General features: G+C 42.2%; 2 protein-coding genes across 9 annotated transcripts in view; one reads left to right on the forward strand and one right to left on the reverse strand.

Moving 5' to 3' along the window:
- cenpc.L (centromere protein C L homeolog) overlaps nucleotides 1–12,661 on the reverse strand; it is a 47,774-nt gene extending 35,113 nt beyond the window's left edge. The window contains 3 exon segments of one of the 4 annotated variants that reach the window (NM_001166013.1): nucleotides 38–114; nucleotides 9,969–10,015; nucleotides 12,459–12,661. In NM_001166013.1, coding sequence (NP_001159485.1) covers nucleotides 38–114; nucleotides 9,969–10,015; nucleotides 12,459–12,491 — 157 coding nt within the window. In that variant the 5' untranslated portion in view covers nucleotides 12,492–12,661. 4 annotated transcript variants of the gene reach the window in all.
- LOC108711362 (signal-transducing adaptor protein 1) overlaps nucleotides 1–18,035 on the forward strand; it is a 250,025-nt gene that overhangs the window by 194,058 nt on the left and 37,932 nt on the right. For 2 of the 5 annotated variants that reach the window (XM_041591137.1, XM_041591140.1), the window contains exon 2: nucleotides 15,244–15,439. In XM_041591137.1, the coding sequence (XP_041447071.1) occupies nucleotides 15,329–15,439 (111 nt within the window). In that variant the 5' untranslated portion in view covers nucleotides 15,244–15,328. Of the gene's footprint in view, nucleotides 1–12,025; nucleotides 12,186–12,836; nucleotides 12,971–13,154; nucleotides 13,176–15,243; nucleotides 15,440–18,035 lie in introns of those variants that run through there. The other 3 variants (XM_018253040.2, XM_041591136.1, XM_041591138.1) reach the window with 3 other exon arrangements.

The following is an 18,035-nucleotide window of genomic DNA, read 5'->3' on the forward strand; positions in this document are numbered from 1 at the left end:
TGGCTTTAAAATGAAAAAATGCATAATGTATTCTCACTGTTGGGATCTTCGAAACAATTCTTTATAGCAGACAAGATGTTTTGGCCGGGTCTTGTTTTTTGTGGTTCCTGTAACCTGTAACAGACATGTAATTTAGAATGGTTATTTTAAATGTTATTTTATATATTTTTAATGTAATTGAAAGGTAAAACCTTTCATTTTTTTTAATTTGAAAATTGCTTACATATTATTAAATTAACTGTACATATCGTCATGGGTACACATTGTTTACAAAACAAAAACACATGTAAACCTGTACAAAATCTAATTTCTAAAAAGATCACTTAGATTCTTTTAAAAGGTTTTTATTTTTGTATTTCACAACAAAACAACACACACAGTAACATGTACAGTTAGGCTACGACAATCCAAAAGCAATTATACAGCAAAGTAGATTGACAAGTAATATGAGCATACAGCATATATCTGTAAGTGGGCAAGGGGAGGGGGAGCACTCCAGGCCTAGGACGTTGATTTGTTAAGAAAGCACAACGCTAGGGGGCTGCTTCTAAGTTGGCGTCTAGCCAGGGGTCCTAGACCCTTTCAAATTTGCGGGGACAACGTCTGGCTAAATATGTGAGTTTGATGACAGGTAGTTTATTATTCACCATCTGTACCCATTGTTTAGTTGTAGGTGCCTGAGGGCTTATCCACTTCATTGCAACAAGCTTCTTTGCATAAAAATACACAGTTTTAAGCAGTATTCTAGTTTTGTTAAGGGGGACCACCTCATCAACAAGCCCTAGGAGGCACACCTCTGGGGTTAGTACACCCGGGAGGAGCAGCTGATCCGAAAGATATTTTACCACTCCAGTCCAGAACTTGTGGACTAGCGGACAGGTCCACAATAGATGGAAGAACCCAGCATCTGGGGCCTGACATTTGGGGCATGTGGCATTGGGGTTCCTGCCCATCATTTTAAGTCTCAGTGGGGTGATATAGGTCCTATGCAGGATTCGATACTGAACCATCTTGTCCCTAGTAGAAATCAGAAAATCATACACACCCTCAACAGTATCTTCCCACATTGCGTCATCCAAGTGAGGGATGTCCACAACCCATTTACCCTTTACCTTCCCAAATGGATTGCCTAGAGCTGGGATCAGGGATTTGTAGAGGTCAGATACTAACTTTTTAGGGCTAGGGTCCCATAGCCTGCATTCATACTGTGGAACCATAGTAGAGATCGATTGTGAGCCAAATTGGGACACAAATGCATGCCGCAGTTGGAGATACCTATATATCTGGATTGTGGGCTGGTTCAGTTTCTCTTTAAGTTGGGACAAAGTAGGGAAGTTATCATCAATTAGCAAGTCGCTCAAGTGTCTAATCCCCAGTCTAGGCCAATAATGGAAATCTGGCAATTGTGTTAGTTGTTGAAGGTTTGAGTTCCTTCACAATGGGGCATACGGTGAGGGTGTAGGGCTGTTTCGGGTCATCATTTTCCGAACTATAGCCCATATTCTTTGTGGGATTGTCAGCACTGGTGGCAACTCAGGGGTATCTTTGCTTCTCCTGTAAGGGGCGTTTCGAATTGCCTCCAGGGAGCCTGCTATAGAGGCATGAAGTGCAGTTAGCGTGTTCTCTGGGTCTGGGCAGAACCAGTTGTGTATATACATTAATTGTGAGGCATAATAATAATATCGGAGATGTGGGAGGGCAAGGCCACCCTTTTCCCGAGGGGCCATAAGTGAGAGCTTGCTGATCCTAGGGGATTTGTGGGCCCATACGTAGGGGAGCAAGATAGAGTCTATGTGTTTGTGTACCTGGGGGGCAATCCACACTGGGGCATGTTGCATCACATACATATATTTGGGTAAGACAATCATTTTGAACAAGTTCACCCTGCCCCACACCGTGAGAGGAAGGCGCTCCCATTGACCTGCTCTATTTTTGAATGACTGTGTCACTGGTTCAATATTGTCCGCCACATAATCATCAAGTTTGTTTGATATGGTAACCCCTAGGTACTTAAATTTCGACACCCACCTCAGTCCCAGGATCTCCCCTTCATTACGGGGAGCTTCAATAGAGAAAAGGGTAGACTTGCCCTTGTTTACCACCAGGCCGCTGAAGGTGCCAAAGTGATCAGTCAATTCTAACGCCTTGTGCAACGAGTTTACGGGATCCGCTAAGAATAGAAGGATGTCATCTGCATATAGGGCTATCTTTTCTTCTAATCTCCCATAAGCCCAATCACGTTGGGTGCTTGACGGAGCATTATGGCCAAGGGCTCTATCGCCAGAGCAAATAGTAGGGGGGAAAGTGGGCATCCCTGTCTGGTACCACGGGATAGAGGAAAGGCTCTAGAGAGGGTGTTATTGACCTGTATACGGGCAGTCGGAGAGCGATAGAGTAGCTGAATCCAGTTTATGAAATTGCAGCCTATCCCAAAATTCTCTAATACCTTCCACAAATAGGACCACTCGATTGAGTCGAATGCCTTGGTGGCATCCAGGGATGCTAGCGTTCTGGTGCCCCCATTACTATGTTTAATTTGGAGGTGGGAGTAGAGCCGCCTTAGGTTAATGGACGTGCTTTTGTTGGGCATAAAGCCAGTTTGGTCTGGGTGAACCAACGTAGCTATCACTTTATTTAGGCGCTGGGATAATATTTTCGCTAAGACTTTCACATCCGTATTGATAAGAGAGATGGGGCGGTAGGAGTCACAAGATTCAGGATCTTTTCCCTCTTTAAGTATAAGAATGATGGTGGCAGTGTAGAAGGATTGAGGAAGTGACCCTGCCTCTTTGGCCTTAACTAATGTGGCGTGGAGTTTTGGAGTGAGCTGGTCACTAAGAAAGCGGTACCAGGCGGCCGGTAGACCGTCCGGTCCAGGGGTTTTCCCTGGGGATAGGCTACCAATTGCTTCTGCCACTTCACCCAAGGTTATGGGGGCATCTAGATAAGAGGAGGAAGGTAATGCCTTGTAGGTATTGGTCTAATTCTGCCTTGGAATAGGAGGCGTGTGCGGAATAGAGGTCCTGGTAGTAGGTTGCAAATACGTCTGCAATGTCCTACGCCCTCGTCATATAATTACCAGCGGTAGTTTTGATTCGAGCTATGATTGTGGGGGGGTTGTTAAGTTTAGCCAGATACGCCAGGGTCTTGCCATTTTTGTCCCCTTGATCAAATATCTTTTGGTTGATATACAGTAACTTTTTCCGAGTGGCGTTAGTTTGCGCTAACTCGAGGTCTCTCTGGGCAGTGATCAGCTGCTGATGACTTTCTACAGTGCCTTGTACACAATAGGCTTTTTCGGCCGTGAGGACTTTGTCTGCAGCCTCATCAATTGCCTGCTTAGCTACTGCTCGCGCTCTGGCAATTGCTGAGATTAGTGTGCCCCTGGCTACTGCTTTGGAGGTTTCCCATAAAACATCATTTTGTGCTGAGTGGGAGTTAGTCTCCCAGTATTCATCGTATCCCTTGGTACAGGACTCCGCCACTTCGTCGTTGTTGAGCCATAGGGGAGAGAGTCTCCACTGGAAGTGCTTGGCCCGGGGTGTGACACTAAATACTAGATATAGTGGGGCGTGATCAGATAGGGCCCTTGGGAGGTATGTGGCTTCCATAACCCATTGGGCGAAGTCTGGGGTGCCCAAGGCCATATCTATGCGGGACAATGAACCCTTACCCACAGAGTGGCATGAAAACTGTTTTTCTGCGGGGAATTTGTGCCTCCAGATGTCTTTCAACCCCACCGCTTCCATCCACTGATTGAGCGGGGAGGTTGGCGCTGAGGAGGCATGTAACCTATCTAACGTTTGATCGAGCACCATATTAAAATCTCCTGTGACACAGATTGGGCATGGTAAGTAATCAGAGAGTTTAGTAAAAATGAGGTCTAACAGATCCAGTTTGAAGGGAGGAGGCATGTATATATTGACTATTACCAGCTCCTGATTATTAACTTTACAATGGAGGATTACAAATCTACCAAAGTGGTCAGTATTAACACTTAGCAATTCATATTGTAAGTTCTTGCGTACCAATATAGAGACCCCTCTGGAATATGTGGAGTAGGAGGCATGATATACCTGATTAACCCATCTCTTTTTTAGGGCCATCAAATTTTGACCAACCAGGTGGGTCTCCTGTAATAAGAGGATGTCAGGTTTGTATTTCCCAACATAGTCAAACACGAGTGCCCTTTTGAATTTGGAGTTTAACCCACGCACATTCCACGATAGTAATTTAACATCCCCCATAGTTTGCGTCTACTAGAATTAATGCCAGGATCCTGCCATTTACTCCAGAGTGTCTGTATCCCCTCCTCCGCCCACACAGTTGATAGGAGAACAAGTACATAGCCAGCTGTACATAACAAATAACACACAAGAGACACCCCAACTGTTCCCCTAACCCACCCTGCCCGACTATACCATATAGAGGATCACTTAGATTCTTAAGATGCTGTACATAAAAATAAACAAACCAGTCATATCATTAGATTTATTTCCCATGTTGCCTGCAGGCTCCTGAATTCTGTCACAACACCATCAGACATTGTCCTAGAAGTGGCATTGGCCAGTTTCTCTTCCCATCCTCATTTGCTGTTGCATCATGCATCCATATATTTGGCGCATTGTTAGATTAAATATTTAAATGTGCAAATCATTTGGGATCCAACAAGTCCACAGGATGGTGTTTGAACCCAACCCAGGACCTGCCATATACAACAAACAGGCTACATGCTCAAAACTGGCCTGATTGTATTTGGGAATGTAGGCTTATGCCAGAAAGGAGATTTTGTGTACTTAACATTAAATCTCTTTCTCTTCAGTCACTTGAGGGACACAGGAACAGTGGGGTATAGCTGGCACCAGTAGGAGGCAGGACACAATAAAAGTTAAAATAACTAGTCTCTCCTCCGCCTGCTATACCCCCCTCTGCAGGCAGAGCTAGTTCAGTTTGTACCAAATATATATTCAGAAACTATGTACAATATAACTGACGGTTGTCTTTGCCAACCATGTCTGAAGTTGAGTGCATGGCCTCAATCCAGGGAGGGAAGTCCTGTGTCCCCCAAGTGACTGAAGAGAGATTTAAAGATGACTGCACAAAATCTCCTTTTCTCCATTGTCAACTTGGGGGACACAGGAACAATGGGGACTTACCAAAGCTATCCCCTGACATACGGGCAGGAAGTAGAGGCCTATGTGGAACCAGCCACTGTGGGTAGGAGTACCTTCCTGCAGTAGCGGGTGTCAGATGTTGCAAAGGTGTCAAATTGGTAAAATTTGGCAAATGGATGTCCACGTGGCAGCCTTGCACAAATATTAGGCTGAGGCTTGGTTCCAGAAAGCCCAGGACGTACTCATTCCCCTGGTGGAGTGTGCCCTGAGTCTAGCTGGAGGGGTTAGTCCCTATGCCATGTAAGCGTTTTGAATCGCCTGTTTGATGCAGCAGGAGAGGTGGCAGGGGTGCCCCAACGGGGCCCCGAATGGATTAAGAATAGAGTCAGATTTGCGGATGTCTGACTCAATTTAGATAAAACTTGAGGGCCCTGACAGGGTCCAGAGAGTGAAGTGCCACCTCCTTGGAGTTGGAAGATGATGGGCAAAAGGTTGGAATTAGGGATGCACCCAATCCAGGAATCGGTTTGGGATGCGGCCGAATCCTTCTGCCTGGCCGAACCGAATTTGCATATGCATTTGTCACAAAACAAGGAAGTAAAAATTTTTTCCCCTTCCCACCCCTAATTTGCATATGCAAACTAGGATTTGGATTCGGTTCGGTATTCGGCCGAATCTTTCGCAAAGGATTCGGCCGAATCCAAAATAGTGAATTCGGTGGATCCCTAGTTGGAATGGTAATTTCTTGATTTAGATGGAAGCTGGATACCACCTTGGGTAGGATGGACGGAGTTGTGCGGAGGACCGCCCTATCATGATGGAATGTCAGAAAAGCAGTTCTGTAGATAGCGGATAGCTCTGATACCCTCCTTGATGATGCTACAGCCAGTAGGAATACCGTCTTCCATGTGAGCCACTGAAGGGAGACTGAAGCCATCGGCTCAAATAGTGGTCGTTGAAGAGATCGTAGAACAAGAGTGAGGTCCCAAGTAGGTACGGGTGCTCAGACAGTGGGCTTCACATGTGCTACCCCTTGTAAGAAGGTCCTGACGTCAGAGAGTAGCGCCAGGCGCCTTTGGAACAGGATGGAAAGCACCTATATTTGGGATTTTAGGGATCCCAAGGAAAGTCCCATGGAAAGGCCCTCTTGCAGAAAAGCCAATAAATTGGGAGTAGAAAACTTCTGGAAATCAGCTCTGTGGTCTTGACACCACCGTTGGTAAATGGAACATACTCTATGGTAGGTTCTACAGGTTTCCGGGCTGCCCACATGGTGAGAATCACAGCGTCAGAAAATCATTTTCTTTTTAGAATCTGGGTGTCAGTAGCCACGCCGTCAATCTGAGGTTGGCAGGGCCTGGGTGTTGGATTGGCCCTTGTGATAGGAGGTCTGGTGTGGGAGGTAGGGTCCATGGTTCCTCTACCGAGAGGTTGACGAGGTCCGAAACCAGTGCGGCGAGGCCATCTTGGAGTTATGAGTAGTGGTGCATTCCCTCTGCAGCTTTTTGATTGTTTTGGGCAGAAGTGGCAGAGGGGAGAAGGCATATGCGAGCTGGAAGTGCCATGGGGATGTCAGAAAGCCTGCTGCCAGGGCAAGTGGGTCATTGTAGTGTGCGAAGAAGAGTGGTACCTTTTGATTGTGGCGGGATGCCATGAGGTCCACCTCTGATATTCTCCATCTTTGAGTGATCTTGTGAAATACTTCCTCCTTTAGAGACTGCTGAGAAAATCTGCATCCAAGTTTAAGAGTCCCGGTATGTAGATCGCCAATAGTTGGGACTGGTGTGTCTCTGCCCACTGAAGGATGAGTCGGACCTCATTTAACACCTTTCTGCTTCTTGTGCCACCCTGGTGATTTACATATCCCACCGCTGTGGCATTGTTGGATTGAATCTTTACTGCCTGTCCCGCTAGCTCCTGTTGCCAGTGGACTAAGGCTAGTCGGACTGACGTCCATAGTTAGAAGGCGCCATTGGGGGTCCCCAAGGAGTCTGTCCCTGGTCAAATGACTGGTTTGCATCCACCAGTGAAGAGATGCTCGGGTCTTGTGTGATAAGAGAATTTCCTGAAGTAAGGATTTGCATTTCCAGTCCGACAGAATATTCCAGAATATTAGCGCTGTGGCTACCGCCTTGATCTTGGTAAAGACGTGAGGGGCAGAGGTCAGTCAGAATGGAAGGACAGAGAACTGGTAGTGGTGATTTTGGAAGGCAAATCGCAAGAACCTCTGGTGGGAAAATCGGACATGAAGATAGGCGTCCTTTATGTCTAGGGATACAAGGAATTGGCCGGGAGACATTGCTGTGATGACGGATTTTAGAGATTCCATCTTGAACCTCCGTGGCCGAATAAAGTTGTTGAGCTCCTTGAGGTCCAGTATTGGACGAGCTGAGCAGTCTTTCTTGTAGTCGACAAACAAGTTTGAATAGTAACCCTTGAATCTTTCTTCGGGCGGAACCAGTATGATGACGTCTGATTGAATAAGGTTGGTAATCGCTTTGAGGAGCACCTGGGATTTGTAATGTTCCTGAGGGAACCTGACATGAAGAATCGGCGAGGAGAGAGGGAAGCAAACTGTGATAGCCTCGGGTCACAACCTCGTGTACCCAAGAGTCCTGAGTCAGGGTGAGCCATGCGTCTGCGAAGTGTGTCTCCCCCCTACGGCCATTTCGCTTGGCAGTGGTGGGAGTCATGTGGATCCGGCTTTGCCGACCCGCTTCGATGAAGGCTTTCGTGGCTGCCATGTTGACCTAGGCTTTCCTTCAAAATTACCTCTTCCTGCAGATTGTCGGGGAGGGAATGATCTTGCATCCTTATTCAAGGGGCCAAGAAAAAAATCTTCCCCTATGGAAGGATGAATGTGCCTTCGGTTGGGGCAGTGGTGTGCTCTTACCCCTGGTAGCTTGACTTATGAGCTTGTCGAGATTAGGTTCCCTTTGAATGGTATTGAGGTCAGGGACTTCTTGGAAGAGAGGTCCGCTGCCCAGAGTTTCACCCATAGAGAACAGCGAGCAGCACCTGGGTTGCATCAATGCCTCATATAAGTAGTCGTTGGCCTCCCTGATCTGCTATGCCAACGATGCCAGAGTCTGGGAGCAGGGGAGATGGATTATTGGACTCCTCTTCACCCTCATCATCAGAGGGAGAGGAGGGCCCTGTGCTTGGAAGGCTTAGTCTTAGGATTGTCTACAAGGGTCAGGAGTCTGTCTAGGGACAGCGCCAGTTTGGGAATGCACAATGGTTCCTTGTGATGGCAGATGTTTGCGGTACTTGGCACAAGCTAAAATTGTTACGTGGGAAAAAGGTTGTCATCTGAGGTTTCAAACATGGTGAGCCTGAAGAACCAGTCGTAGATTAATGAGGCGAGGGGAAAAGGATTTCTCAGGTATATATTAAAGGAATTGTTCAGTGTAAAAATAAAAACTGGGTAAATAGATAGGCTGTGCAAAATAAAAAATGTTTCTAATATAGTTAGTTAGCCAAAAATGTAATGTATAAAGGCTGGAGTGATTTGATGTATAACGCTGTCAGTCAGAACACTACTTTTCAGCTCTCTTGGTTTACACTGACTGGTTGCCCTGGTTACCAGGCAGGTACCAATCAGAGACTTGAGTGGGGGCCACATGGGTCATATCTGTTGCTTTTGAATCTGAGCTGAATGCTGAGGGTCAATTATAAACTCACTGAACAGAAATGTACCATGTGGCCCCCCTTCAAGTCCCTGACTAACTCAGAGTTATAGAGCTGAAAAGCAAGAAGTTGGATTCTGGCTGGTTTATTAGAGATCTGTTCATTGCAGCCTTTATACATTACATTTTTGGCTAACTAACTACCGGTATATTAGAAACATTTTTTTATTTTGCACAACCTATCTATTTTACTCAGAGTTATAGAGCTGAAAAGCAGGAAGTTGGATTCTGGCTGTTTTATTAGACATCTGTTCACTGCAGCCTTTATACATTACATTTTTGGCTAACTAACTATATTAGAAACATTTTTTTATTTTGCACAGCCTATCTACTTACACAGTTTTTATGTTCACACTGAACTATTCCTTTAATAATCTAATATAATCTCCTCTAAAGTACTGCTGAGCCCAGTACTGCTTTGGGAGGATAGCAGGATTCCCTATAGGGCCAAGGGGGTAGTGTGTCTGCTGGTAGTGGCAGCAGCTAAAACCCTTTCTGCCAAGACCTCTGTTCCAGGTCTGGTAACAGGCTCCAGTTAGTGATGTGCGGGCAGACCCAATACCCGCAGGTCGGGCGGGATTGGGCCAACCTTGCACCCTGTTTGTGGGGGTCGGGTGGGTTAAACTATTCTTCCGGCTCTCCCCACCCGCCACCTCGCACAGTTCCCCAAGCCTAGCCCCCTGCTGATCTGTCTGACTACTTTGTTGAGCTGGCTGACTACTGTTACTTTGTATTAGCAGCCATCTATCCTTAGCCTGCATCCTTCAACCCCCCACAATTCCCTGCACACATGATTTCAATAAGGAATGGAACATCACAATGCAATGCATTGTGGGTTTTGTAGTTCACGCATGCTGTCTGTAAACTGTAGAGAAATTGTTGAGCTTTGTAACATCAGTGTTTAGTCCCTCCTTCCCTGCCAGGATTTCAAATGAGGCAGAAAGAGAACTGTTAACCAGCTGGATTTCAGCATAGAAAATGGCATTTATTCATACTTTTTGAAAAAACAGGTAACCGTGATTGGTATATTATGAGTTTCTGTGTTATGTGTGCCTCTTTGTCAAATTTGATTTGGAAACTGGAGTTCCCCTTTAAGAAAGATGCAACAAGCCCTAAGCTTTTTTTTTATATGCGCCTGCTATGAATGTAGTAACAGAGCACTTACCCATCACCATACAAGTATCTGGGCCTGTAAACATTTTTAAGTCGGTTCTATAAAACAAAACAAAAAAAAATCTAATTACATAAAAAATATACAAGAATTAAACCTTTATTTTACTCTCTAAAGAAAATGTTTACTATAAAACAAGTGCATTTGAAAACACTGCTGGCAATATTTTAAACAAGTTCTCTAATTCTGGACAGTGTCATTCTGTGGCTACTAAAGCAAATAAAGTTATGTCTTGCATAAAAAAAGGCCATTAACTCAAGGAATGAAAACATAATTATGCCTCTTTATAGTTCCCATGTAAGGCCTCATCTGGAGTATGCAGTGCAGTTTTGGACTCCAGACCTTAAGAGGGATATAAATGAGCTGGAGAGAGTGCAGAGATGTGCAACTAAATTGGTTAGAGGGATGGAAGACTTGAATTATGAGGGTAGACTGTCAAGGTTGGGGTTGTTTTCTCTGGAAAAAAGGCGCTTGCGAGGGGACATGATTACACTTTACAAGTACATTAGAGGACATTATAGACAAATAGCAGGGGACCTTTTTACCCATAAAGAGGATCACCGTACCAGAAACCACCCGTTTAGACTAGAAGAAAACATCTTTCACTGCTGGGTGATGATGTGATGGCTCATTCAGTTACTGCCTTTAAGAATGGCTTGGATGATTTTTTGGACAGATATAATATCAAAGGCTATTGTGATACTAAGCTCTATAGTTAGTATAGGTATGGGTATATAGAATTTATGTCAAAGTAGGGAGGGGTGTGTGTATGGATGCTGGGTTTTTTTTTTGGAGGGGTTGAACTTGATGGACTGTCTTTTTTTAACCCAATTTATCTATGTAACTATAAAAAAACAACGCACAGCTCAAAATGTATTAAAGGGGTGGTTTACCTTCATTTTTAGTATGTTATAGAATGGCTGATTGTAAGTAACTTGTAAGTAATATAAGTAACATTTAAAAAACAAATGCTCTAAAAGGCTAGTTACACATTTATTGTTACATTTTATAATAATATAATGATTAATAATTAATTTTTCTATTCAGCTCCTCTCCTATTCATATACCAGTCTCTTATTCAAATCAAAGCATTGTTGCTAGGGTAAGTTCGACCCTAGGAACAAGATTGCAGATAGATCTGGGGAACTGCTAAATGAAAAGCTAAAAATAAAAAATGCCACAAGAATAAAAAAATGAAAACCAACTGCAGATTGTCTCTGAATATTACTCTCTACAACATAATAAAAGTTAATTTAAATGTGAACAACCCCTTTAATAGTTTCCATGGATTGCTTTCAATTGTTAATCAACACAGTGTGATAAACAGTATACATTTATCTCAGAAATGTCAGTCTAATGCCCAGCACAATATACTCAAAAGGCATCTAATATCCAGAATGTTTGGTACCAGGCTTTCAAATATGGTCACTATAGCCTGAGAATACCAAAAAAGCATAACAAAATAGTAATGTTTTGCCATGCACAAGCACAGAGGATGTTACAGTGCTGAAAAGGATGTCAATGCTGCAATGAGAAAAAGGTACCCCGAGTTTCTGGAAGGTAACATTCTACAGCAGTGGAGTCCTATCTGATAATGTTACATAACAAGATGACTAATGTACTGATGAACCTATTGTACGGAATGCATTTTAGGACATCCTGCTGCTAAATACCTGTCTTGCATGCGATGTCCTATACCTTCGGAATGGTGCATCGGTTTCTTTTACTGTCACTCATCGTCCAAATCTGCAGTTACACCTCCGTCGTCTACCCTCCCTTCTCAGCCGTCAGTAATACGAACTCCACCCTCACCCTTCTGCCCTCAGACTTCTGACCTCAGTCTTCTGCCCTCAGCCCTCCATCCTCCTCCCTCAGTCCTCTTCCTTCAGTCCTCTTCCTTCCGCCCTCGCTCACCACTTTAGAAACTTATGGATAAGATTGTCTGCTGAAAAGAGAGATCTGAGGGGGGATGGCTGAGCAGTGAGGGAGGAGGGAAGAGGGTGGAAGGAAGAGGACTAAAAGGAAGAGGACTGAAGGCGGAGGATTGAGGACGGAAGGCTGAGGGCAGAAGGATGAGGACGGAGTTCGGATTACTGACGGCTGAGAAGGGAGGGTAGAAGATGGAGGTGTGATTGTAGATTAGGACGATGGGTGACGGCAAAAGCAACCGATGCGCCATTCTGAAGGCATAGGACATTGCATGCAGGACAGGTATTTCGCTGAAGGATGTCCTAAAATGCGTTCCGTATTGTTGACAGTCTGCAGACTGCATGTTAAACATCAGTAAAACTATGAAACAGCATCCATCCACCGCCCCTACAAGGTGCCAAAATAATTTCCGCCCTGTATAGGTCACTGAAAACGTCTTCTCCCGCCTATAAATATAAAAGGCGTGCTTCAATGTTTCGGAACCGATGTATTAGAAACGACGATCTATATATGCCTACAAGTCCATGGCCTCCCCCCCTTCCTAATGTAGCTTACCAAGCCGTCTTCTGCCGCACCGTGACGGCTCATTTTCTCTCCGAGTAAGAAGAAACGGCTGCTTTCTAGCGCCACTAGAGTTGTTTATATCCCCCCCACACTCCTATCTGCAAATCCAACCAGAAATTCCCTCCATTCAAATACAGCCGCGCTCTATGTTTCTCTCCGCTCCCTCCACTACTCGCGAGCTTTCCGGGCCTTCCGGCTTAACGCTGCCAATCACACTATGGCGCCGAATTCAGTTCACCGCCTCTCGGTCATAAAATAAACTTTATTTTTCTTTCACGTGATTGACATAAACATGTATGTTCTTGTAGAATTATAATATTAGTACAGGCTGCATAAATAAAAGCGAAGAATACAAGTGACGAACACCAATATTGGTGAATTTTAATTCTTGCGAGGTTTGGAAGTGACTGGACTCTGCGTCAACTGCCACGTGATCAGTGACGTCGCTGCGACAAGACTTTTTTTGCTACGCCAAAAAAAATGAAAAAACTATTGATCTGGGTGTAAGTGATCTGTTCCTAAGCCATAATAGAAACAATATTTCACTTGCATCCAATACCAATAAGTAATAAAAACAAAACCTTGAGATAAAGTTTATCAGTTGTTCTTTTTGTTTTACTGAAAAAAATTAATTATAAATAACTTATAAATAGGGGAGATTTTCCCTTTAAGGAAACAACCCCCTCTTTTAAATAAGGTAAATCCAAGGTAAGGTTAAAAAGCAAGTCATACTTTGTTGTTTCTACATTAAAATCAAGTCATACTTTGTTGTTTCTACATTATTTGTTTATTACAATTACTCATGTCTACATCAACAGTGCATTACTGTTTGCAATACCAGCATTTTGCCAGTTAGTGTCACCCTATATCCAACATTTTATTTGTGCAGCAATGAAAAAACTCCATGTGCCCATCATCTTATGGTGTATACTAAATACGATTTTTTATTGTAAGCATGCTTTTGTTATTCCATCAACATATTCATGCATAGCTGATAGTAAAGTAAGAAAGTAGACCAGCTGGGTTTTCTTGCAGAACAGCATATTATAAGATAGTGTGTAATTTTCCAGAAGAATCCTGAAATCCTTAGTGTTAAAGGAGTTGTTAGCCATTCTATAACATACTAAGGGGCAGATTTATCAAGGGTTGAAGGGAATTCAAGAGAATTTTCGAAGTAAAATAAATTAGAAATTCAAACTAATTTTTTGGATACTTCGACCATCGAATAGGATACTACGACTTCGAATTTACTTTGACTTCGATTCAAAGTAAAAATCGTTTGAACATTTGACCATTCAATAATCGAAGTACTGTCTCTTTAAAAAAACTTCGACTTCAGTGCTTCGCCAAATTAAACCTGCCGAAGTGCTATGTTAGCCTATGGGGACCTTCTACAACCATTTTCTAAGTCTTTACACATCGAAGTAAAATCGCTCGATCGTACGCTAAAATAGTTCGAATCGTTCGATTTTACTTTGACCATTTGATGGCCAAATTCGGTGAAAAATACTTTGACTTCAATATCCAAATTCGAAGTATTTTAATTCGATGCCCGAATTTCGAAGTATTTTACACTTCGAAATTCAACCCTTGATAAATCTGCCCCTAAAAGTTAAAGATGGACTTACCCTTTAACATTTTCCCATTGATTGCCAAAGGAACCTATGAATCTGATGGACAGACAAAATCGTTTTGCTATAGTATAAGTGGGTCATTTTTTTGGCTTTCCCAATACTCTAATATACTCCTTTTTAATAAAAGTTTTAGGACAACCCCTAGATTTCAAGTGTACCACCAGCTCTTTGGCCTATACTTCAAAAGTCGTATTGTAAGAGCAGTTCCACCTGGTGGTACGCTTGGAAAATTGGGGTTATCCTAAAACTCCAATAACGTAACTAGAGGGGGGCGGGCCCTGGTGCGGGACGTGCAGCCGGGCCCCCGCCCCCTTCCGCACGCACATATTATATAGTATATATATATACTTAGCTGTCCCTGCAATAAGATTATGTGGGAAAGACTGGGTAGTATTAAAAAAAAACATACTTTAGAGAGTAAGGTCTTAAAATCTGCCATTATAAATGTTGTTTAAAATTCCAGAGGATGCATTTTATTGCCCCATTCCAATGGCTTTTATACTAATCCAGCTGACAATTTGGCATTGAGCATGGTGATATTAGGCTTGTGTGTGGCTGCTCACCCAAGTGTGCGTAATGATGCCCCCATCATATAACAGGCATTGTAAAGTGATATTATTTGACTTTATTGTTAATCTGTGTTTTGTAACCTCTCAGTGGCTCCTTTTCTGTCTAATTCCCACCCCTCCCTTTATCTCTGTCTCTTCCCCAGGTTGGGGGGTTTCTGCACGAACCGCTGTATAAAAATACAATCTTATACATTCTTTGTGTTTTGTCTATTGCTGAAATTCCAAACTGGAGTGTTCCTAAACATAAAGCTAAATTTTTTTTTTTTAAAAGACCAATTGCAAATTGTCCCAGAATATAGCTGTCTACATTATACTAAAAGTTACTTCAGAGCTGATCTTTATTTTTAAAATTTCTGATCAGTTGCAGTATTTTTTTCCCCTACTACAAAAGTGACAGCTAGAGAGTTAAACCAGCAGAACTTGATTTTATTGCTGCCCGAGGTCATTGTGTAGTATGTTGCTCGAGAGGGAGTTTGAGCCATCTAGGTTTCTTCCTCCTTACAGAAGTGAACTGGGAGGAGTATATTAAGCCAACAGCATTTTTTTATAATTATTTTTACTTCCTTCTTGCAGGTACACTGCAGTTCAGTCTCCATAGAAGTTACCTTGCTGTATTATATGAGAATTTAGGTAGCTAAGAGACTCTCCATAATACTCAATGGCAAGCCCAGCTGCTATCTCTCGGCGTATTCATCAGAAAAAGATCAATTTAACTTCACTGCCACTATACTATGAGGGTAACCTATGGATCAGACAAGCCACGAGAAAGGTAATGTGCATCTTTTATTTAAAGTACATTGAAAACCCATTATTAAAAGCATTGTTTCAAGTAAATGATCAGGAAAGGAACATCTTTTCCTTTTAGTGTATACTGTATACAGGTATCACATTATATCATAAAGATTAGATTCAGTCTGAATAGTCATTAAAGGGGTGGTTCACCTTCCTTTTAGTATGTTATAGAATGGCTAATTGTAAGCAACTTCTCAATTGGCCTTCATTATTTTGTTTTTTTTAATAGTTTTTGAATTATTTGCCTTCTTCTTATGCCTCTTTCCAGCTTTCAAATATGGGTCATTGACCCCATCTCAAAAAAACAAATGCTCTGAAAGGCTACAAATGTATTGTTATTGTAAAATGTTATTGCTACTTTTATCATTTCTCTTTTGTATGCAGACCCTCTGCTATCATTTTTCAATGTTTCATTCAAACCACTGCTGGGTCGGTAAGGTAATTTGGACACTAGCAACTGGGTAGCTGCTCAAGTTCCAAACTGGATTGCTGCTGATCAAAAAATCAACTAATCAAAAAAAGAAATAAAGAAAAAAAAGAATTGTAGTCAGTATTTTTAAATTTGTTTTCCAACAACACATTATGAGATACTTGGGGTGGGGTTTCATAAAGAAACTCCCTTTCTTGTTATCTTTTGAGTGCCAGGAAGGATGCCCAACAGGCCGGTCTATACCTGTTGTTTAATGAAAACTCCCAGCATGACTTGGGCTGTCATTGGATGCTGGAAGTCATAGTTTAACCAGTGGAGGTTAAAAAAAGTGGTGCAGTAGTAATTCTGAACATAGAATGAAATTTTACCCAAGTAGTGAAATGTCCGGGACCCACCGAGGCTGCCACCTCAGGGGTCCCCTACCCCAGTCGTGAGGTCCTCCAAATTTTAACCCGGATGCCACAGACACCATACCCTGGTATCTCAGCTAGTATTGTGTAACTTAATGAAATATGCTCTTCCAATTTTTTTCCTCCAACTTCCTTGCTGTTTGCTTACTTTTAACACAACAAAGGTGTTTCAACTATTGGCATTATGATGATTTCAGAGCCAGTGAGGTTGCTATGACAAATTTATGCTATAACATAATTTATACAATTATGTTGCAACTAAGTCGAGCTTCAATTCATATCATACATATGTATGAATGAAGTACCGAAAACTTGATGTAATCGTATTTTCGCTGTGAAAACTCAACTTTTTCAGATTATTGGATGAAAACCCAGACTTTTTCAGATTATTCAGCACAGATCACAATGTCAAGAAACAACTTCAGGGACATCTGCCATTGACTTCTACATGAGCTCAACAGGTTTGAGCTGGTGTATTTTTGGATTTGGATTTTTAGCAGCTTTGGGATATGATAAATCTCTAAATAAAACCTCTTTGAGTTAAAAAATGAAAAATTTGAGTTTTCACCTTAAAAACCTTGACCAGAAAAAATTAAGGTTTGATAACTAGGCCCCTAAGATCTATTCTATCTAGATCTATTCTCTGTACTCTACTAGGAGTACAGGTATGGAAGCTGTTATTCAGAATGCTTGGGACCTGGGGGTTTCCGGAAAATGGATCTTTCCGTAATTTGGATCTTCATACCTTAAGTCTACTAGAAAATCATGTAAACATTAAATAAACCCAATAGGCTGGCTTTGATCCCAATAAGGATTAATTATATCTTAGTTTGGATTAAGTATAAGGTACTGTTTTATTATTACAGAGATAAAGGAAATCTTTTTTTAAAATTTGTATTATTTGAATAAAATGGAGTCTATGGGAGACAGGCATTCAGTAATTCAGAGTTTTCTGGATAACTGGTTTCTGAATAACGAATCCCATACTTGGATTTTGAAATTGCAAATTTACTGTAATTGCCATATGAGAGTTTAACATTTTTTAAACATTAATTAGAATTAAACTCATGTGCTTTGTATATAAAATACATTACTGTAAAGATTATAACAGTCATCACATGGCATTAAATGTTATTAAACAACAAATTGCTATTAATACTTAGCCCTGTTGGATAGGAAACATTTTCCATAACAAATTATTTTTATAAAAAACAAAGATAAAAAGCCTTGCAGTTAAAAAAAAATCTTCTTTAGAGGTTTAGTTATTATTGTCAGTTACCATGATCTGGGGTTCATGGTTATCAATTTATAGTGTGTGTTACTGACCTCCTGTGAATGAACTAACCCTTTGTCTGCTGCTGATGTTGAATCTGTGTCACTGTCAGAAAAGTGGACCAGCCTACCTTTGAATGGTAAAAACTGCTTCGGGAAAACCACCTGAGAAAGAGTTCATATAGGTGATGGAGAACAGAGAAAAGACAGATGGTAGATTGCCATAGATAAGCAGGAGAATTCATGAAGGCTGCTAATTATTTAGTGCTGATGGGGTGAGGTTCTCAGGAAGAATTACCACACTGTAATTGAGAGACCAAGGGGTAAATTCACTAAAGAGTGTTTTTGCCACACTCCACGCCACTTCAGCAGGTGCAAATTCATACCACTGCGTTAGTTCACTAAATTGCAAAGTTGTATTTCAGCAGCCAAACGATGGCAAATTTTCGCTATCATTAATT

The sequence above is a fragment of the Xenopus laevis genome, chromosome 1L (genome assembly GCF_017654675.1).
Source record: "Xenopus laevis strain J_2021 chromosome 1L, Xenopus_laevis_v10.1, whole genome shotgun sequence".
Taxonomy (NCBI): Eukaryota; Metazoa; Chordata; class Amphibia; order Anura; family Pipidae; genus Xenopus; species Xenopus laevis.